Genomic DNA, 22199 nt, shown 5'->3' on the forward strand with positions numbered 1-22199 from the left:
TGTGTTCAGCTGTGAGGAGGAACAAGTAGCTTCATCCAGCAACAGATGGCTTGGCCTCCACAGAGCCCTGATCTCTGGGATTACATGAAGACACAGAAGACGCGGATACAGTAAATCCACAGCAGAACTGTGGCGAGCTCACAGAGGTGTTTGGAACAACCTGCGCCTGTCTCAAAAAACCAAAAATATACCTCTATGAGAGCTGGTGACATAAAATATCAGCTGGATTTATTCACTAACCTTTGTGCAAGGGGGATTCATAAAGAAACACAATGATACGAAGTATTTCTAAGAGCATCATCACTGTATTTAAGTGCCTTTAACTTCTAACCTTTAAGGCATGTTATAACTCTGCAATAAATCAATTTGTGGACACAACTGGTTTTGTAGTTTAAAATTTTTAAATTTGAATTGTTTTGCTGCAGAATTCAGACATCTATTCCATAAAGGATGTAGAATACCTAAAAATATTTGTAAACATTTACACATGTCTGTGGGCTAATTAAGTGGAGTAATTGCTGCGGTAACACACTGTTTACCTGCACATCTCAAAATAGAATACAAATGAGCAGATGAACTCAATTTAAGACACAAACTGTGTGATTAATGATTGTGTACAAAAGCCCTGATGGACTACACAAATAAGCATTAAAATGAAATCTACTCTATCAGTGAGCTAGCATTGGACCTGCCAGGGAGATCACATTTCCCTAAAGAGAATAAAAATGTAAAGAGGCGGTGATCATATGTTAAACACACACGTGTCACGTGAATGGGCTCCAACAGCTAATCCTTTGCTGGAGAGGCTGCTGACAGTCATGTGTGTGCAGTACAATTTCAGCTGCTATGTGTTCACCTTTTCATGCCTGTGAGTGTTTTGTAATTTGATTCATGTGAGAAAAGTGAACAAATTCACGGATCTCCTGAATTTTCAGTTATACTGCATCATACAAGTTTCCATAAAGAAAAGCTGGGCAGTGGGAGGTAAGCCCACATATGAATCCACTCGCCTATCTGGAAATAATACAGGAAATAAAATACATCCTTTGGGAGACTAAATACGTTAAATCTACCTAGCAAAGTCGGGGTGGAGCTGGAAGGTGCTGGATTGACAGCTTTACAAGATGTGCACTACTCCTTTTTTTTTTTTTTCTATTTATTTGTTTGTTTTAGCAAATTAACTTACAAACGGTGTTAGGTATTTTAGTACCATGGTAGCATTTACTGGATATTGTTTTATAGTGACATTATGCAGGAAAACTCTGTCATTCAATAAGGCCCCTTTGTTTTAGTTATTTTTCTCTTTGACCCAAGAATTGATGTGTGAGAATCACAGGCTGATACAAGGTTGAAATACCACAGAGATCACTCCCTCAGCTACATTAGTTTCTTAATCTTTTAGACGCCTGTTGAAGGCCAAATGGTTTGTTTCAGATTTCACTAATGTAAGAACTCTTCGTTTTGTGCCTTGAAAATATGTCGCTGAGATAATCACAATTGTAGCTGAACTAATAAACTACACAAAGGATGCTTCTTCACCCAAGGGCAGGAAGACGCTGCCTTATCTTGGTCTGTACTGGTTTAAACTGATAAATCTGCTGTCTCATGAATTTTACCCTCTATATAAACTGTTGTACTTGTGAATAAAGTTGAGTCACTTTGGGAAGACAATCAAAAGCAGTCTCTGTTTTCTTGTTCTCCCAAGCTGCTCCCGAGCTGCTCGTACTAACACGCTGAATGGCATGCTTGAATATTACTTGAGAATATATTTGACTGTGTTACAGACTAAGGGACATTCTCTGCTGATAGGTGAAGGTACATTCTCTGCTGATAGACGTCCACGCCTCGGAGGAAGCCGATCCACGGAGTAGGCCCTGGAAACAGTTTCCTTCAAACGGTATCTAAAAGGAATTTTAGCTGGTGCTGAATGCTGCTTGAGTCATACATCTCTTTTAGATGAGAAGGAAATCAAAATGTAACACCATGAGTTAAAAATGTTCCACCATTTAAACCGATGAATGTGTTTTTATAAAAAGGTTGAACCAAAAGTGTCAGAAGAGAATTTTAATGCCTTGCTTTTAAGACACTTATGGCTTTCAAGAGAATGAAATTCATGAGGATTTAAACTCAGCTTCAAATATGTGAACATTTACTAGTGATCGACACAGATTCATCTCTGACCCTTCAGTGGAATACAGCAGTAAAATCAGTAAAACAAGCTACTGTGATTAAGCTGATTTGATTTGGCTCAAACTTTATTATTCATCATGGCAAAGTAACAAAATATTTTGCAGAACAATCTCTCTTTAATCACAGCAAACATACATTTAATCAGGATCTGATCAAATTTAAAGATGACTAAAATCAAAGTTTGAGTAAGTCTATATTTTGGGGTGGAAGACCCCTTTAGCTGATATAAGAAACACCCATTTTCATGTTGGTGTCACCTTGAAATGACGACTCCGGGGTGCATCTTTAAGCTTTGCTTAGTTTCTTGAGTAGTTATTTGATATTTGGTCTCCCAAAGAGTTTCTGCTCTTATTTTAAATCCAAATGTCCCTGAAAGGTATTGCCCTGCAGAAAACAGCACACCACAGACATGCCCTGTAGGCTCCTGTGCTGGAGGATGGATGGATGGCGTTAATGGTTAATATGGACTCAGGGTTACTGTGTTTTCTCGCTGTGTCCACATTAAGCTGTTTATTTGTTGTTGTATTTTTAAATTATAGGGTGCAGACGCCGCTTTTGGTGGAGTCTGCTGTTTATTTTAAACCTAATAGTTAATACGCCAGCTTGCAGTGACGACTAGCGTTTCAACCGCAGTCAGTGCAGCTTGCAGCAGCAGCAGCAGAGCGTACCATATTTCATGGACGGGGCAAAAAAACTCATATAGCATGTTGTAGTAATAAATGCATTATGTGACATACAATCAATTTGAAATTCACTTTCAATTGCCTTGAATTTACAAACGATATTTTATTATGTAATATGTTTCAATGTGTATGTATTAATCAGCAGTTGTATTATTGGTTATATTATATTAGTGTCTGTTTGTGTCGAGCACCCCACTCCCTTACCCCCCGGGAAAATCTCTAAATGGAACCTTCCTGGGTGGTTGGCCACGTGACTTTTTCCGTTTCGCCATTTTCCCCTCTTCTACGCCGGTCCTTTTGCTGTCCGCTACGTTGTCGCCCCCTCCTAGTGTTCTAAGTTGCCCGGAAGCCCAAGGTGGGATAGGGGAAACCCTGACGAGAAGTCCGTCTGCTCCGTAGCCGTATCGCCCTGAGGAAAAAGTGCGAGAATGTCTTCTGAGGAGAGCCCCGAGTACTCGCCTTTCTTCGCCGTGATGGGTGCCTCTGCGGCCATGGTCTTCAGCGGTAACTACACCAGCTTCTTCATCTTGGCATCCTCGTTTTCGCTGTCATAACGCTAACGGCTGGTTAGCTCGGCCAGGTGTTGAGTTCGTGGGTGATGTTAGAGATCAACCAGCGGCAGGGTTTGAGCGTAGAGAATCCCCGGCGCTTTCTCGACTCGCACACCTGCCAGGGGATGCGTTGCGAAGGAGAGGCGAGGGCAAGGGGGAGGGATTCCATCGACATCAAGCCGCTGTCCTCACCTTGCTCTTGCAGGCTGCCTCCCTCTGCGTGAGCCAGGCTGTAACTATGTGTCCCGGTTGCTGCTGGTTGGTGACGCACACCCATCAACGGAGGTGGCAGCTGACCTGGTCAGGCAATCTGTAATCTGCCATAATGGGGTTATTTCACGGAAACGGGAAGGCCAGAGATCTTGATGGAGGAAACATGGCATCCTCGCTAAAGGTTGCCGAGGTTTTATTGGTTTAAATGAGCTCCTGTGTTACAGGAGGAGAGGCAGCATCGGAGGCCTAAAGATCAACTGGAGAAATTAAAAGGGGGAAACCCACCCATTCATTTGCACCGCCTGTCGTGCAGTGTGGAGCACACCCACCGAAAGGTTCACAGTGTGCTCTTGGTGGGAAACATTTTTTTGGCCAAGTTAAGCCAATCAAGTGATGGTAATTCTTGCTGATGCAAGCGACTGTGTTCGTGACAGACTGGTTTTTGCACTGATGAAACAGCAACATATATTTAACATTAGCCCAGAAATGGCTGTAGCATTCAAACTGTGTTGTTTGGCCCTGGATGTGTGGACGTATTTAAAAAAAAAAAAAAAAAAAATCTCACCCACCAAATAGGGTTTTCGGGACTCTGATTTTTAAATTGGGGGGGTTGTTATATCCAAAAATAGCAGGAGAAAGGATACACCCCTGTTATGTATAGTAACACTCTCTTTACCTTAACTGTATGCAAACAAATCCTGCTTATGTTCATAATCACCCCACCAAAAGGATCATTTTAAGCATGATCAGCCTGTTTTAATTCCTGATGTAAGCATTGAATTTTACATTGACATTCAGAAGGCAACAACATGAATGTGGACTGGTGAAGTCGTGGCCAACACCTAATCTAAATTAGTTTACAGACTTCCTCACACATTGAGGTGTGCCTGCTGCTTAAGTTGTGCATACCTGTGTGACCTTTGCTCTCTTTTAGGCTTTCACGTTTTCTGCAGGCTGCGTAAAGACAACTTGGAGCAGTATGGGGAAAATTATTAATTAAATAATATTTCTTATAAATATTAGCTCTTCAACCTTTGATGCTTTTTGGCCTGCTTTTAATCACAACTCGGTTTAATGAGCCTGACATCAAGTTTAATATTAGCTCTTTCTCAGTGACCCTTAAAATATTTAAAAGTGTTTTGGGAGGAAAAAATAACCTTGGGTGTCCTCTAACTTCAGCACAAACTGTGCATTGGTTGCACTTCAGTAACCCATCATTTTACACACCACAGGCATTTAGGAGCCCCTTCATACAGCTTCATTATTTGAGTTTGATTACTGTCACACTCAGTAAAATGCCAACTTGAGATGTATGATTGTTCTTTGTTTATCCAGTCCACGATTTATAGACACGAAGCCCCGGTGTTACTTTTAAGAAAATGGTTCACCTGTGTAGCTGAACACCCTCGTCATATCCAACACATCTCACTGCAAAAGGCGTGTGGATATTACAGAGAGGTCCATTGCCTGTAAATGTGACTGCACAGCCAAGCAAGTGGGAAGTGAGGAAAGCTGTGTGCTATTGTACCATTATTATTTATTCATCCACCCCACTGAGCGAGTCGTCTTTGCAGACATGCCGTGTTCACAGCTGCTCACTGCTCGCAGCCAGCAAAGTCACATGTAATGATGAGGAATTGCCCAGCACCGATCTGCGCACTCCAGGTGTTGAAGAACAGCGCCTGAATGCACTGGATTAAAAACATTTGAAATGTGAACGCCACCGCTCTGTGGCAGAACCTCTGCCGCCTTCTGATCAGAGGGGCTGACCTGCAAGTCACCCACTCTGTATTTAATAATAATGTTCATGCAGCTGTTTAAGTGCATGTGATGGGATTGTAAAAATCATACTGAGCACAGAATAAATATACGCATAAATCCCCTTTAGTTTAAAGATACAACCTATTAAAATACAGAACAGCTCTGTCAATAGTTACAGCCCATTTATCACCTCTCAATCATCACAAGTAAGCATAATTTTTAGATGATGCTGCTCACTTTTCTGGTCTTCATTTGCACTGTGCAAATGAACGTTTACTGTGTTCACAGTAAACGTGTACTGTACACGTTTACTGTGAACACAAAGGGTTTTCTAATGCAAAACAAATGAAATTGCATGCAAATAGTAGACAGTGATAAAGAAGCAGAGGCAGTTTGTGATCAACAGCAGCAGGAAATGCAGATAAAATAACAGGTTGAGATTCCTGCAAATGCCTGGGTGTATTGCAGAGTTGTTGTAGACGTATAAACTGTAATATTTTGGTGTGTGCAGCATTCATGGCAGTGTGACGAGCCGAGCGGGCATCAGTGAAATGCGAGGTGACAGCAGAGCGGAGGGCAAAATTGCTGGACGAGCGCCCATCGGTGGCATTATTAGTCATGAACAGAGACATAACGTAGTGAAGTGGGCGGTGTTGTGTTGCGTAGCGAGACTTCACAGTCTAACAACTTATAACATTTTCCATGCAGTTTTTCTGAGATGGTTTGTGAGGAAAGCTAAAAAGTAGGTGAAATGCAAGAGAGAACTGTCAGTCGAATTTCTCATCCTCTCTGCAACGTGCCTCAGAAGATAAAGCTCAGAGCTTTGCTTCATTAACGCAGATTTATCGTCTCTCTTTCTCAGCGTTAGGAGCAGCGTATGGGACGGCAAAGAGCGGCACAGGCATCGCTGCCATGTCTGTGATGCGGCCAGAGCTCATCATGAAGTCTATCATTCCTGTAGTCATGGCAGGTATCATTGCCATCTACGGGCTGGTGGTGGCTGTGCTGATAGCGAACAACATATCTGAGAGAGTCTCTCTTTACAAGTAAGCTAAACTTCTCATACATAAGGATCTTTGTTTGTTTGTCATATAGTGATGCTACAGTAAAATAACAATCTGAATTTCATTGTCTGTGTCTAACGTGTCATTCAAGTCCTTAACATGCCACTTTCTGTGAAGACTTGTTGAGCAATTTGATGTAGTCCAGTTATTAATAATGCATAGAAAGATTGCAGATTTGAAACTGGGCTTGTTCTTTTCAGAATTCAGCGCTTTTATTCAGACCTTTGGTTAGAATTGCTAAAAAGCAGCAAATACAACAACAAAAACATGTAGAGTGAAACTGCTCATCTCTGCACCCTCTTTCATATTTTTCATGCAAGTTTAAAAGGAGGAACAAGAGAGAGGAGTGAACATAGTTTCAGTGCACAACTTGATGCTACATATAAAACTCACTGAGTATTTCTAACCTATGGACAAAAAAGATGTTTCAGTTCAATTCTATAGCACCAAATCACAAAACAGTCGCCTCAAGGCCCTTTATATTCTAAGGTGAAGACCCTACAATAATACAGAGAAAACCCCAACAATCAAACTGCCACGAGCAAGCACTTGGCAACAGAGGGAAGGGGAAAAACTCCCTTTTAACAGAAGAAACCTGTGGCAGAACCAGGCTGTGAATGCTCCTAACTTCACAAAACAAGTATTTTCTACTGCTTCTCTTCAACAGGAGTTTCCTGCATCTCGGTGCCGGTCTGAGCGTTGGCCTGAGCGGCCTGGCGGCCGGGTTCGCCATCGGCATCGTGGGTGACGCCGGCGTGAGAGGGACCGCTCAGCAGCCTCGGCTGTTCGTGGGCATGATCCTGATCCTGATCTTTGCCGAGGTGCTGGGTCTTTACGGGCTCATTGTGGCCCTCATCCTATCTACAAAATAAGTGTCTCCATCATGCCACCATCTCATTCATTCCACATCAGAGCAGCAAGAACAAATAGGAGATTTTCACCTACTTCCATTACAGCCGGTGGGTCTGACAGGACGGGATGGCGACAGAAACACATTGGCGTTCGACTTTGATAGCTCTGTCCTCAGATAGGTTTCTATCCATATTGTTTAAAGCCATCCAGTTGTGTCAGGTCTTGTGCGTACAGAACGGGCATGAACATGTACTGTGTGTTGTGGGATGATGTGTGGACAGTCTGCCTGATTTATTGTCTGATCTTAAACTGTACAGTGATCCAGAGCCCCCCTGCCCCCCAGTAAATGTAGTAACCAGTCTGTGCTGTGAGTGTGAGTATCAACATTTACCCCCCTCTGCCCATTCCCCTCCTTTGGTTTATTTATGTATTCATTTATTTATTTGTTTCTTTGTTTTTTGTTGTGGTTTATATTGTCAACCTCTGTTTAAGACTGCTGAAGATATCGTGAACACCAGTATTTTATTTTTTCATGTTCTTTTCTGGGACCATTTTTGAAACTTTTTTTTTCACTATTTATGGACAGTTATGAAGATTTTGAAGCTATCTAAATGGAGTACTGTTTATTGAATACCCTATATACATAAAAAATATATAAATTATCTGTGTATAGTTAGATTAATTGCACTGTGGGTAATTGTTATAAGTGCTTGGAATTCCTCTGGATGTAGTGTGAATATTAATGGAGGATGTCCACATGTTCATATGGAGTTGACTGTGCGTGTGCGTGAATGATCTGAGTACATAATGTATGCAAGTAGATTTATGTTTAATATGACGTCCTCAGACACTTGTATCGTTTACCTGTAGTGCTGCTGTCTTGATTTGTTTTATTTTGTTGAAGGTGAGCGCTCACTGTTCAGCCATGCCTGTCAGATTTCCAAATAAAACTCAACCTCCTCCAGAATCTCACTGTCCAGTATTTATTTTTAAAGTGTATCTGTTAATGAAATGTCCAAACACTGCAAAAGGAAAGCAGACAGCGGATACCTAAACATTTAAATGCAATCTAAAACTGGCCAATATGTTGGGTATTTTTACCCCAAACAGTTTCAGCTACACGTTCTTATATTGATAAAAGTAGTTATTTACTTTTGGTCTTTAGAAAGAATGTCTGTCTGGTCCGTAACATTACCTGGTCTCACGAGTCTTGACATTCAGGTGGTAATATCAGAATTTGGCATAAATAACATGAATGCATGGATCTATCCTGCATTGTATCAACAATTCAGGCTGCTGCTAATGGTGTAATGATGTGGGCGATATTTTATTGGCACACTTCAGGCCTTTGGTAATAACTGAGCATCATGTAAAACACCTACCTGAGCACTGCTGAGACTCCAGCAGGATGTTATGTCACTAAGCTCAAATAATCTCAAACTGTTTTGTTTTTTTTTGTGGGGTTTTTTTTTTTGTGGTTTTTTACGTGATACTGAAATAATTATATTCAAATGAACTCCACAGTCACCTCAATCATATAGAGCACTTTTGGGAGGTGGTGGAATAGAAGATTCACAACAAATCTGCAAACAACTCTGTGATATTGCCAAGTCAATATGGGATATATGGAGGACTGTTGACAAAATCTATGCCATGAACAATTAAGTCTGTTCTGCAGGTGACAGGGGGTTTCTAATAAAGTGTCCAGTGAGTCAGCCGGACACTTTATTAGTCCAGTGGATTTGCTAAGCAGCTGAGATGAGGCCCAACATTAAATAAATAAGGATTATGTTCAACTTCTATCACGCAAAGCTAATTTAATGAAGTCCGAGAATAAATAGTGATCCTATTGACTGTATCAATACCAGCACTGATATTGGTATTGATCAATACTAGCAGATTAGATCAATAGTTTGTTTCTATCCTCTAAGTTCAGTATGTAGCACATGTCTCAAGCATGCACCATGAAAAATGTCAGAACCTTTTTGTATTGACTGTCACATCTATTTAATTTATAACCTATAAAGTCCATTAACAGAGGCTGACCCAGAGTCCTTTAAGCGGGCACATTTACACTCAGAGTCTCCAAAAAACCCAGTTTCAAAATATGTGAAAACCTGAAATGTGTGTTTTGTTGTGTCAAATAAGTAAATAAGTTGTAGAAAGTTAAAAACTTGTGATTTATTGTTCAAAATGTGCAAATCAGTGATAATTCATCCAATAAATCATGACACAATGCATTCGCCTTCAGCTGGCTTTATGGGCGTTATTGGTATCGGCAATAAGGGCCTTCTATTTACTTGGTGTCGGATCGATACCAAAATTTGCAGTATTTTACCACGTTAATGCCCTAAATGTTCTCCACTGCGGTGGATAGCTGTTTTTACGGCTGAGTATAATGACTCCAGTCACTCCTGGCTGCTGAGATGATGACAGGAGTCTGTCATGTGTGCAGAAAACTTCCTGCGCCGCAGCTCCTCCTCAGCCTGCCTGTTATTGTTTACGGTCGCACTCATGAAAAGTAGGTCATGGAAAACAGAAGCCCGGCGCGCTGTCTTGTCTGAACTAGCTTGTAATACGAGACACTCAAGGGGCGACGTCTTTGCGGGTTTAGCGGTTTTTATGTAGAAACTGAATGTGACCAACAGTCAGGTAATAAGAACGTCTCGCTTTTATTTTTCAGCAATGGTAGAAGCGTTAGCTAACGAAAGCTAACTAGCTAGCCTAAACAGGTTTGACCGATTTCTTGATGCATGTCATCAGATAAATTGCGACCTTATGTGCCTTAGATGTATTTCCCGTGTTGCAATGTAAATACGTATCGATAATAACCAGTAAAGTGCTTCTGACCTTGTTATTACCAGCTAACATGTTCATACATGCGCGGCTCTGCTGGCTAGCCACGTAGCTAGCTTTAGCTGTTTGTGTTAGTTAGTTTAAAAAAATTGCTATTTGTGAAAAATAGTCTCCTACATAAACAAGGGGGTAATAATTTTTACTTGTGATATAATTTATTTGTGGACAAAGTTAGCCTATGCTAATGGTGATGTGTGTAAGCGTTAGCCGATATAGAGGGGATGTTTCAGTGGGATACGGCTAATGCTGCTCTGAAAATGCTTTCTGAAATGTCTTAAATAACATATATTAAACATGAGATTCGAGGTCGGGTTGCAGGATTAATTTAAAATATAGTACTACAAATGCGTGGTGTAGGAAATGTTGCCATACAGACAAGCCAGGATATATGAATAATACACATTATACGTCACACGGGGTCTGCAGACAGATGCACGCCTCTGTCGTTCAATACTAAAAGCAGCTCAGTTAATGTGAGTTCTTGTTTTTTTGTTTTTTTCAAGATAATCATATTGCATTGTTGTCTTTCAGCAGCTGGACTGATGCTGTTCTTCCAACATCTGGACTAAACCTCAGCAGACTGGCAGGTTCTTCCTACAGTGAGACTCTGCTGCCATGTCCAGGAGAAGCAGGAACAGTCGTGCATGGAGATATGTGTGGGGAGGCATACGGAGGGATGCTGATGCCCGGGCCCTTGTGTTGGCTTCTGAGAGTGAAGAATGGAACTATGATCGCCTTGAGGTTAGGGCTGGGCGATATGGCCTAAAATCCATATTACGGTATAATTTGAAACATGTGTGGTAACGATATATATCGCGATATATTCTTTTCTTCTGTATAACGTATTTTGTACACTATGAGGCACACTTAAAATCCTTTAATTTTCTCAAAAATCGACAGTGCGCCTTTTGTATGAATTCTGGTTGCGCTTACTGACCTCGAAACGATTTTATGTGGTACATGGCGCAGAAATCTGTCAAAAATGTTTTAGTACGACTTTGGTAGGCTTGATGGATTGCTGGAGCATTACGGCTACCTTGCGGAGTAATCTGGCTCCAAAACTCCATCTTCTTCAGGTCCCAAAGTCAAACGAACACTGCAACATCACTGAGAGTTAAAAACTGTCTAAATTCTTTAATAATCTTTAATAAAATGATCAGTGTTGCTGCTTTACCAGGTGTAACAATTAAGTTTAACATCCAGGCATCCATGAAAACTTAAAATTTATTAAATTCAACTGAGTTAGAAGTTAGCAGGAAGTTAGCTCGCTAGTTTCCACCTAAACATGATATGCCATGTTCTGACTGAGAGATTTCTGAAAAAATTAAGATGTACAGCTCTGCTATCACTTCCAACATAAATGAAGACCGAAAACTAAACAGCAGTGACGTTTGTAGGGTTACTGAAGTTGAGCTAGCTGGTATATAATGATATGCTACGTGATTGCTAGCAAAACAGCTATGTTAGCATAACATTAGCACAGTGAAGCTGAAGGACTAACTTTTTTCCGCTCGATAAAAGTTAACATGAGGGTTTCTGCTGGTTAGGGACAAATGCAATTGCATGGCAGGATGCTATAAACGGACCAAACTTCAGTCAGGAGAACAACTGAGATAATCCATCCACAAGGTTAGTCATTAATATACTGCAACAACATGGGAATAGAGCAGCTGCGAGAGAATTCAGCATTAATGAATCAATGGTACGGAAAGTGCTTCATCTCTTTGCTATTACTATCATCCAGCATAATTTGCAGATGATGTTGTTTGCAGCCGCTGCAATGCTTTCGACCAAAACAGGTGCAGCTTGATGACACCATCAACATGCGCTATCACGGTAGAGCGGTATAGTCAAAATCTCTACCGTTGGCCAAATTTATATAGTTTCTACCGTATACCGTTTATACCGCCCACCCCTACTCTAGATGTTTCTATGCTGAAAAGATATTGATGGAAAGCATTGTTTGCCTCCTCCAATGCAGCATCCCCATTTAGCATTTTTTCGTAGGCTGACAGTGAAGTCTGTGCATAAATAACACTGCAGACAGTTCATTTTGCTCTTTTTATTTCTTCATTGTTGCTCCAAAGTACGCAAGTGATTCAGACTCTGAGGGAGACTTTTCAGCAGTGATGGTCCCACCGGTCCCCAGCGCAGTACCCGTCACCGGAGAGTCCTACTGTGGTTGTGATTCCCAGGCAGAGACCAGCTACAACCCTCGTCTGCGAGGCTTTCTCCAGGTTAAAGACTGCCACTGTGGAGAGGATGACCAAGGTACATGACAGCTGGGGCAGGACACAGTACATCATCTTTTTTTATGCTCATTATTATTTAATAAATGACTCGTTATGTTTCAGATTTTGATTGGGTTTGGGATGCCAACAGCCGATCAACGGCAACATTACTGAGCTGCGAAAATCGCAAAGTGAACTTCCACTCTGAATACAGCTGTGGTACAGCTGCAATCCGCGGCTCCAAGGAGCTTGCAGACGGGCAGCACTTCTGGGAAATTAAGATGACGTCCCCAGTGTATGGAACAGACATGGTAAAGCTCGACTTCGTATTTTCCTTACAGTCACCAAAAATTGTCCTAGAAGCAGAAGAAATGTTTATTTGTGCCTAAATGTTTATTTCTGCGCAGATGGTTGGTATCGGTACATCTGATATCAATCTGGACAAATACAGACATACCTTCTGCAGCCTGCTGGGAAAAGATGCAGACAGCTGGGGGCTTTCTTACACTGGTAACTTAAACACAAGTGCCCCTGATATAACGGTAGTTGCTCAAAAGGGTTTTTATATTTTAGACATCATTGGTTTTGTTCATTTTCCAGGGTTGTTGCATCATAAAGGAGACAAAATGAACTTCTCCTCACGTTTTGGTCAAGGTTCCATCATTGGAGTTCATTTGGACACGTGGCACGGCACACTTACATTCTTCAAAAATCGAAAGTGCATAGGTTTGTGGAAAATTTTCTACTGATTAGATTACATAAATACTAATTTATTTCTGATTTGTCCCTGGTCACACAGGTCTACAAAATGAGCAGCAAACGGCTTGGAACCACAAACATCCTTGCAATTGCTTTATTTGATAGCAGATTGCTTCCTTTGCCTGTAGTTTGCACAGACGATGCAGATTTATCTGCAAAAACTCACCAACTACTTTCCAAGAGGTAGTGAAAGTGTGAAAAGTTGAAAATGCTAGAAACCAAAGCAATTATAAGGAGGTTTTTGGTGACCAATCTTTGCAGCCAGTTTCACCTAGCAACTGGTGGCAACCTCCAGCAACCACTATAAGTTCATAAGCCTTTTTCCATTTTAACTGCAGGTTCCCAGTGTGTTGTGGACCAGCTTGTAAGCCTGTGTGACTCAGCCCTAATAGGTCAACTGTATGCAAAGGCGAAAGAGTTTTTATAATCATAAGAAACAGATGCTGTTTAGTGGAGACCTTGTAATATCTTACAAGAATGTGAACTGCAGTGTGCTCCTGAAACTCAATAATACAGGTTTCTCGCCTGTCTTGATCCAGGAGTTGCTGCTACAGAGCTGCAGAATAAGAAGTTTTATCCAATGGCGTGCTCCACAGCGGCAAAGAGCAGCATGAAGGTCATCAGATCCTGCTCTGCACCCACCTCCCTGCTGTACCTGTGCTGTGCTCGTCTTCGCCAGCTGGTGCCAGACTGTATAGACATCCTAGATGTGTTGCCCCTACCACCTGGCCTGCGTCATTTGCTCCACAACAAACTGGGTTGGGTGCTCAGTCTTAACTGCGGCACAATGGAAGAAACCCCAGATGGGGCTGAGCAGTCCTCACGTTTGCCTGTCCCCGCCTTGGCAGGACCGTCCTCCTCTGAGAGCGACTCAGAGGGTTGTTCGTCCGATCCGGAGGCCTGTCAGAGGAAGAGATGCCGCTGGACATGACTGGGCGACTCGCATCCTACCTCCCTGGCAGACATTAGTGTCCTTTGGCATCTGATGTAGTGTTACTGAACTGCCTCAAGCTTTCTTTATTAGTGTCGTCTGGAGAAAGTAACGAGGGCGGTCGAGCAGAGGGAACTAAACGTCGGTGGAAAACTGTGATCTTCTCTCATGCCATTCTTCATGCTCATCACATGTCGAGTATTAAAGCCAGCTTCAGTAAAAGGTGAAAATATACCATGTTATTTTGTTATGGGTGGATGTGGTGGTCATCAATATGGGGAGGGTTAAAAAAAACAGATACTGTATAGAAATTTTCTGTATTTTCATCCCGTATCCTGCATTTAATGTCTGTTTTTCTCATTTTAAATGTTGTCAGTGAGTTATCAGAGGACTTTGTTACTTGTTTCAATGGCATCTGCAAGTTTCTCCTATGTTGCTCAGAATCAGCTGATATTCTATATTTTGTAACTACTGTTCGCTCCTTAAATGCTAAAAGTTAACAGTAAATGAACCTGAGTGCACTTTGCAGCTTTTAGCCTTAAAAAAAAGCGATAACGTTTGAGCAAAGCATGCACCTCTCACGACACATCAGATAATCGTCATTTCTTGAAAAATATCTGTTATATGCTACATTCACGGAGACATCATCCATCTAGCTTCCAGCTTTTTTTTTCCTTCTAAAAAGCTGTGTGCATTATTTAGTGTAGCCTTTTAATGCTGATATTTTAACTTTTTCATTGCTGTTACTTTTTATGTTTTAAAAGTCAAAGTTTCTTTCTTTCTAGATCCATCATCAAGCTATTATTTTGGTATGTCTGTTTAAAAAAAAGTCTTTGTCAAAGCAGCTTTTCTGGCCCCGAATTAAGTTCAAGCTCTGTGTTTTAAATCCACTCAGTGCAGTGGATGAGCAGAAAATAGGAAATATGAAATTGTGTACAGAAAGATATCCATCCTCCTGCTGTGTAATCGGCTCCCACACTATGTGTTTAATATGAATACGGTTCACTTTGTCCAAATATGGGTTTATATGGCTAAAGGTGTCATCATTGTGACAGACTCAGTGCTACTACTGCTACAATGACCATTGAGACTGAGACCATGCACAGTGAGGTCGAGGAGTCTGTGAAAAGGATTGTTTTGGCTCTGTTCACCACCACAGTCGATCTGAAGTGAAGCAGTCAAGCTGTGACTGAAGTGTAGACGTATCAAGAGACTTAATATCCTTTTTTTCTCTCATTTTCAATGGCGATCGTGGCTCAAGAGTTGGCAGTTCGTCTTGTAATTGGAAGGTTGCCGGTTCGAGCTCCGACAGTCTCGGTCGTTGTGTCCTTGGGCGAGACACTTCACCCATTGCCTACTGGTGGTGGTCAGAGGGCCCGGTGGCGCCAGTGTCCGGCAGCCTCGCCTCAGTCAGTGCGCCCCAGGGTGGCTGTGGCTACAATGTAGCTGCCATCACCAGTGTGTGAATGGGTGGATGACTGAATGTGTAAAGCGCTTTGGGGTCCTTAGGGACTAGTAAAGCGCTATACAAATACAGGCCATTTACCATTTAAAAGTAACACGGATGGGCCTGAGATGTCTTCGCCTACATCTTATTTTCCACTCAGGCAGTGGACGGAGCAACATCACCTAAACTGCATCACTGCCCAAAAACCTGACTGTAGCCATGTTTTGATTGATTCATCGATTATTGGGACATTATACCTTTTAGAAAAGGTTATGTTTCAATAATCTCCTGGGACCATAAATGGTAAAAAAAAAAAAGATGGACATAGCGTCACCAAGAATTTCTGCTGTTGCCGTCTTGGCATTTTGGTATCCAGTGCAATGAGAAGGAGGTGGAGTTGACTATAAAAGCGCATGTGAGCATGTCCACCTTTCTTACACATGCAGTGCTTAACAAATTTACCAGACCACCAGTCATAAAAAAGTCAACCATAATATTCAACCACTAAAGCTTAAATAACTGTAATTTGGCATATTGTTAAAAATTAATTATGTGCTTTGCTATTTTTTTCTGATTTTTAAAAAATAAAACAGTAAATATTCTAAAAAAATCCAATCATTAGGATTTTGGTAATCCTGAGTACTGATAATTTAGGGCAGCTGTGGCGTAAACCTTTCACTGGGAGGTGATCTGAGAAATTTGCTAAGCACTGTGGAAGGAGTCAAATTTACAAAATAGATTTAATGCTCTTTAGAACATTAAATCTATTGCAGCAAAGTGTTTACAGATCTCTCAGCAGGGGGCGCATTTCCCCAGAGATTACTATGGGACCAGAAGTCTTTTAGGAACCACAGGTATCGCCCCCTGGTGGCTTCTGTTCAGACCTGAGACACTTAGTCCATCTTTTATACTGTTGATGGCTGGGACGTACCATAAAAGAGTAAACATGCATGCTGCAGCTGTGTTTTGCAGCTTGCCCTAATATATACAAACACTTTTGTATATAAATGTTTTTCAGTATAGAGAAGCTGAGAGTACTTGATGAGTATTTGAGTGTTCATGAATGACAGCCTGGGGTACGGTGAGACATGTGGGTCAGATATGTAAATAGATTCTCTGTAGTCGCAAACCATAATAATGAAACATTAGTGTTTTGCCCAGAGGTCAGACACCCGTTTCTGATGTCCTCAAAGTTCCTGGTTTCAGTACAGTGATACAAATACCTAAGGTACTATGCAACACAAGCATTCTCTGAGGCAGTGGGTGAGGTTAGGGAGTCATTATGGAGCAGCAGGGATAGTACCAGAGGACCATGCTCATCACTCACGAGCCACAGATCATCTAGTTGAGTCTTTCAGCCGCCTCGTCCTCCATATAGAGTAATGTAACCACCAGGAAGTTAATTGTGGTCCAGCAGATGAATTTGTCTTCACATTGATGCATCAAAGCACTTTTTTCTTACTGTTTTACTGTAAATTCTAAGTGTTTCTTCTATACTGTGTCATATTATTAATACTGTATGTGAGGGCCTTCACTTGCCTTTCTCTGTATCAGCATGATTTTCAGCTGAAAATAAAATGAATGCTAAATATGCAGCATGGGCTCCATTCGTTCATTTAGTAGCAGCAAATTCGTTTTTTGCTGGCCAATTGGGCGCTTGTTAAAGAGGTCGGGTTTTTGTTGTGAATGTTTCTGCAGCTGACAGCGACTCGTTGCTGTTTGTGTCTCATTTCTCACAGCACACTCATCTTCCCCATCCTCCTGTGTTCTTTAGTAATGACGATAAGTCCTTTGTTTACTGTCTGGTGTTAATCTGCACTCACAGACACTTTGTTAGGTACACCTTAGTGGTCCCAAGTTTGGCCCTCTGTTGCCTGCAGAACTACTTAGTTCATTGTGGCGTAGATTCAACATTTAACATCCTAAAGGTGCTCTGTGGTGACTGGAGAAATCTCAGCAGACGAGCATTTTCTGAAATGTTCAAAGCTCCCCCCTCTGACACTAAGAACCAAAGTTCAGAGTCACTTAAATCACCTTTGTTGATGCTCACTTTAAACTTGAGCAGGTCTCTGTCTACATGCCTAAATGCATTTGCATTTCAGAATATTGATTATTGATTATTATAAATGCACATTAAAGAAAGCTTAACAATTAATATTACATATAGTTGAAAAGAAGTTTCTTTTCTTTTGGGGGGTTTAATTTTGAAAATGACTCACAAAATATGTTTTCGCCTGTCATTCATTTCAACTGCCTGTAAGTTTTCTTTGCGTTTGGTTTAAGGAAAAGGACATACAGCAAGCAAAATTGGACTAAGACAGACGGGCTAGTGGCTCTTGTGGTCCTCCATAGAGGGGGACTAAACGGTGAATTATTGAGATAAGAAGGAAGGAATATCGATATTTATAACAAATAAATTAATACATAAAGTTACTTAAATGAAACGGATTTGTTTGGAAACTGAGTAAACCCACTGCATCTTAAAAACACATTAATTGGTGGTTTTGCTTTTAAAATACTTTGTATTTACTGTGTTCGTGTGTGATTGCCTGGCATGCGTTTTATTGGCTAATCTAAGCTCTCTTATAAAATGATAATTTTTCATTTCTTAATTTTTTTTAAATTATTTTTTATGAAGACGGAACTTCTCCTTACACGGAACAAAAGCACGCTGGCTGTTCCCACGGACCATTTTATGCCCGGACCAAGAGCGCGTCGGAAGCTCTGCACCTTGCTTGCGGAGGTCAAGTAGCGGCAGTTCTCTTCTGGGGAGTTTTCAGGTATTTAATGTAGATATTTAATGATTTTAAACACTTTCGATAGTAGCTCACTGCTATGGGTAACAAATGTTTGGAACGACTTATAACTGGTGTTATTTAGCACGGAGCCGGGAACACCGGCTAACAGGATGCTCTCCATTTGATTGCATTTTTATTTAGTTACTCTAACAGGTCAAAGACATAATTCAAGATCAGCTATGACATGATTTATTTTTATTTTTCAGGATAATCGCTGACCCGTGTCTATCGTAGCTGTGAGGAAGACACCGCAGTTATGGTGAAGAAAAAGAGACTTCGCCTCATCGCGGAGATGGCTCGGAAGATTCGGGCGTACAGAGAGCTCAAGTCCCGGCCCCGGGAGTCCCAGAAGTACGCCTTGGACTACGAGACAATGAAACGGCCCTTCACGGGGAAGATGCTGCCGGTGTTAGCATGGCAGGACGTCCGCAGGGAGAGCCGCCTCTTCTCCTTGCTGGCCGGGATGAGGCTGTTCGGAGTGGGCCGACTCTTCACCCGCAAATCCTGGCTGGAGGACCACTCCGAGCCCAGCTACTGGCAGATCACCAAGGTCAAGGTGGACTACACATCCGAGGTGAGAGCATGGAGCCTGCACACTGTTATGCTAGATAAAAGGGAGATTCCTGTTACTAAAGGAATGGAAACTATTCCTTGTGTTTTGTAGAACATGGATCACGGCAAAGCGTGGGGCATCCTCACTTATAAAGGTAAGATTAGTTTTATCTATTAATAATAATAATATCACTGTTTATGGTCATTGTAGCCTGTGTTGTCTTATTTGTTTTTACTGTAACAGCCATTTTTAATCAGTATTTTATGAATACCCGTGTTGCCTGAAATGTGTGATTTGGTAAATATTCTCCAAACAAACTATCGTTTGCAGGGAAAAAGGAGAGCGAGGTCAAAGAGATGGACAAGGTGATGTACCATGACTGGCGCCTGATTCCCAAACACATGGAGCAGCAGTTTAAGGACTTTGAGCCTCTGCCCGAGCCGCCCGTCCGATACGTCGCCTACCCTCCCCTGCTCCGCGCAATGCTGCTGGCACAACAGAAGAAAGCAGGAGGCAGCAGAGCAGCAGAGGAGCCCGTCCTGCCTTTAAAGAGGGATGTTCTACTTAACAAAGACTATTTCCACACGCAGGAACAAGAGCGACAGAGGAAAGAGGGGACTGCGGTGTAATGGCCTCACTTGAATGTTTACCGATCCTGGATATTTTTGGACTAGATCATTGTTGACAAATGCTTCTCAATATCTGGCTGAATCTTCCACTCAGAATACTTCTCTGTGGGTCTGATGCAGGCCCTTGTGCGTGTGTGTGTTATTGTTGTATGCTGAATATTAAATTTGAGATGAAATGTAGCCCCTTTTAAGTTATTTCTGTTGTTTCTATTTGCAGGTAATTACAGCTGCATCACATCACAGTCCACTGCAAACTTGTAACTTTGACTTGGATATATTCTGGTTAAGATCTGAGAACTTAAAAAAAAAAAAGCCCAGCTGCTTTATCAGAGTATAAAAGTAAACAGTAGCCTTTAGTCATTTTCTTGTATAATAATACAATTAAAACTAGAAAAATTTGCATTTCCTGCGAAAATGCAGTGTGGATGCTTAAAGCTGAAGCTGTATGCAAAAAGTAGCTGAAAAAGCTGAAAAGTTGCAGAAATTGTAAAAACTTTGCAGAAGCAAAAGAAGTTTGCTAAAATGGAATAACTTAGCAGAACTGCAATATCTTAGAGGAAACATACTTGGCAGAAATACAATAGCATAGCAGAATTTAGCAGAAATATTGTAACTTACCAGAAACATGATAACTTCTCAAAAATACAAGAATTTAGGAGAAATAGTATAAGATAACAGAAAGAATATATTTAGCCAAAAATACTTAAACATTACAGAAACACTATGATTTAGAAAAATAGTACAACAGAGCAGAAATATTGTGATTTACCAGAGACACTGTGATGAACTATGAATATTGTAATTTTAAATTGAGACTATGTTTTAGCACAAATATTATAATTTGGCAGAAATACTATAATTTAGCAGAAATACCATATTAAGCACAAATCCTATAAAAAGCAGAAATGGTATGATTAAGCACAAATACTACATTTAGTAGAAATACTTTGTTTTAGCACAAATCCCATAAAAAGCAGAAATACTGTACTATGATTTAGTAGAAAAACTATAATTAATCAGAAATACTAAATTTAGCAGAAATACTATATTAAGCACAAATACTATGAAAAGCAGAAATAGTATGATTAAGCATAAATACTACATTTAGCAGAAATACTATATTAAGCACAAATCCTATAAAAGCAGAAATAGTATATTAAGCACAAATCTTATAAAATAGCAGAAATAGTATGATTTAGCACAATAGTAATAAGTTAAACAGAAAAATTGGAAAAGCAAAATGGACAGCTGAAAAAATGCTGAACATGCTGAGGGTCCCTCAAATATACTTGTTAAATGACAAAAATCTGCAAAAACATTTATTACAGCCACACAATCACAAATATGTACACATGAGGAAACACACATGCACAGAGAGACCCACACACAAGATCCAATTCAGTCAACCAGTCTAAATATATTGAATTTAAATCTTAGAATGAGATCATCCCATTAAAAGCCTTTCTCTCTCTCTCTCTCTCTCTCTCTCTGTCACACACACACACACACACACACACACACACACACACACACACACACACACACACACACAGGGAGAGAGAAGTAAGTTTCTAGGTCAGCCTGGGAGCTGGTGAATTTGAATCCACCAATCAGAGAGGCTGTGCACTTTTCCCCACCAAAACAGGTGCATCTGTTTACACACGCAGCAGCACAGAGAGACACAGGATTTTTGCAGTCTATTTCTCATAGTGACGACTCCCCTCAAACAAATGACCGTAATTTCCTAACCGTAGGGGCTAGAACGGTCATTCTTACACCGTTTTGTTCAGAAGAGATGGGGGAATCTTCAAGTGTTGACAATTTAATATTAAAATATGAATTTTTAGAGATATATGACATGGATGACTTGTTGACTTAGAAGCCACGAATTCCCCAATATGCAAATTTGAATGCCTGAGACCACATATGTGATTGGCTGGCTGGGAAGCTGTGCAGGCCCTGATTTGTGGATTTGAATTCCTCAGCCCTCAGATATGATTGGCTGGCTTAGAAGCCACGAAGGCCCCAATATGCAAATTTGAATGCCTCAGGACACTTATTTGATTGGCTGGGAAACTGTGCAGGCCCTGATTTGAAAATTTGAATGTCTCAGTCCTCACAGAGGATTGGCTGCCTGGGGACCTGGCAGAAATATATAGAAATACTATTATTAAGCATAAATACTACATTTAGTAGAAATACTATGTTTTAGCACAAATATTATAAAAAGAAGAAAAACTATAATTTAGCAGAAATACTATATTAAGCACAAATCCTATGAAAAGCAGAAATAGTATGATTTAGCAGAAATACTGTATTTAGCACAAGTACCGAAAAGTACCAGAAATACTATGATTTAGCAGAATAGTAATAACTTATTGAAACACAAATGCACAGAGGGACACACAAACACAGGCTCTAATCCAGTCAACCAGTCTAACTATGTTCAATTTAAATCCTACAATGACATGCTGTCAAATAAGGGCAGGGTCCTCTCTCTCCCACTAAACACACACACACACACACACACACACACACGGAGAGAGGACTAAGTTTCTAGGTCAGCCTGGGAGCTGCTGAATTTGAATCCACCAATCAGAGAAGCTGTTTACGTTTTCCCGCCAAAACAGGTGCATCTTTTTACACACGCAGCACAGAGACATAGACCTGCTTCTTTCAGT

The 22199-nt window shown here is 40.9% G+C and overlaps 3 protein-coding genes across 6 annotated transcripts; all 3 read left to right on the forward strand.

The window, feature by feature from the left end:
- The first annotated feature begins 3125 nt into the window (after positions 1 to 3125).
- atp6v0ca (ATPase H+ transporting V0 subunit ca) lies at positions 3126 to 8281 on the forward strand. The gene is made up of 3 exons (XM_086288823.1): positions 3126 to 3377; positions 6261 to 6444; positions 7130 to 8281. Exons 1-3 carry the CDS (start codon positions 3302 to 3304, stop codon positions 7332 to 7334), a joined length of 465 nt encoding a protein of 154 aa, XP_086144949.1. The 5' UTR covers positions 3126 to 3301; the 3' UTR covers positions 7335 to 8281.
- Positions 8282 to 9716: 1435 nt separating this feature from the next.
- Positions 9717 to 17131, forward strand: spsb3a (splA/ryanodine receptor domain and SOCS box containing 3a). Of its 4 annotated transcripts, none has more exons than XM_086288821.1 (7): positions 9717 to 9835; positions 10702 to 10911; positions 12258 to 12441; positions 12525 to 12712; positions 12809 to 12911; positions 13002 to 13127; positions 13700 to 17131. In XM_086288821.1, the coding sequence occupies exons 2-7, from the start codon at positions 10786 to 10788 to the stop codon at positions 14089 to 14091; spliced, it is 1119 nt and encodes a 372-aa protein (XP_086144947.1). In that variant the 5' UTR covers positions 9717 to 9835; positions 10702 to 10785; the 3' UTR covers positions 14092 to 17131. The 4 variants fall into 4 exon arrangements, with proteins under 4 accessions (XP_086144947.1, XP_086144948.1, XP_086144946.1 ...); XM_086288822.1 differs by having other exon boundaries at positions 9732 to 9966; positions 10705 to 10911; XM_086288820.1 differs by having other exon boundaries at positions 9733 to 10046.
- A 1050-nt stretch (positions 17132 to 18181) lies between these two features.
- mrps34 (mitochondrial ribosomal protein S34) lies at positions 18182 to 19698 on the forward strand. The gene is made up of 4 exons (XM_086290588.1): positions 18182 to 18318; positions 18543 to 18910; positions 19001 to 19043; positions 19220 to 19698. Exons 2-4 carry the CDS (start codon positions 18593 to 18595, stop codon positions 19516 to 19518), a joined length of 660 nt encoding a protein of 219 aa, XP_086146714.1. The 5' UTR covers positions 18182 to 18318; positions 18543 to 18592; the 3' UTR covers positions 19519 to 19698.
- Positions 19699 to 22199: the final 2501 nt, after the last annotated feature.

This window comes from Aulonocara sp. 'chitande type north' Nkhata Bay, linkage group LG4 (assembly GCF_057382095.1).
Source record: "Aulonocara sp. 'chitande type north' Nkhata Bay isolate Kocher_YH1m ecotype deep benthic linkage group LG4, A_spYH_male_GT1.1, whole genome shotgun sequence".
Lineage (NCBI taxonomy): Eukaryota > Metazoa > Chordata > Actinopteri > Cichliformes > Cichlidae > Aulonocara > Aulonocara sp. 'chitande type north' Nkhata Bay.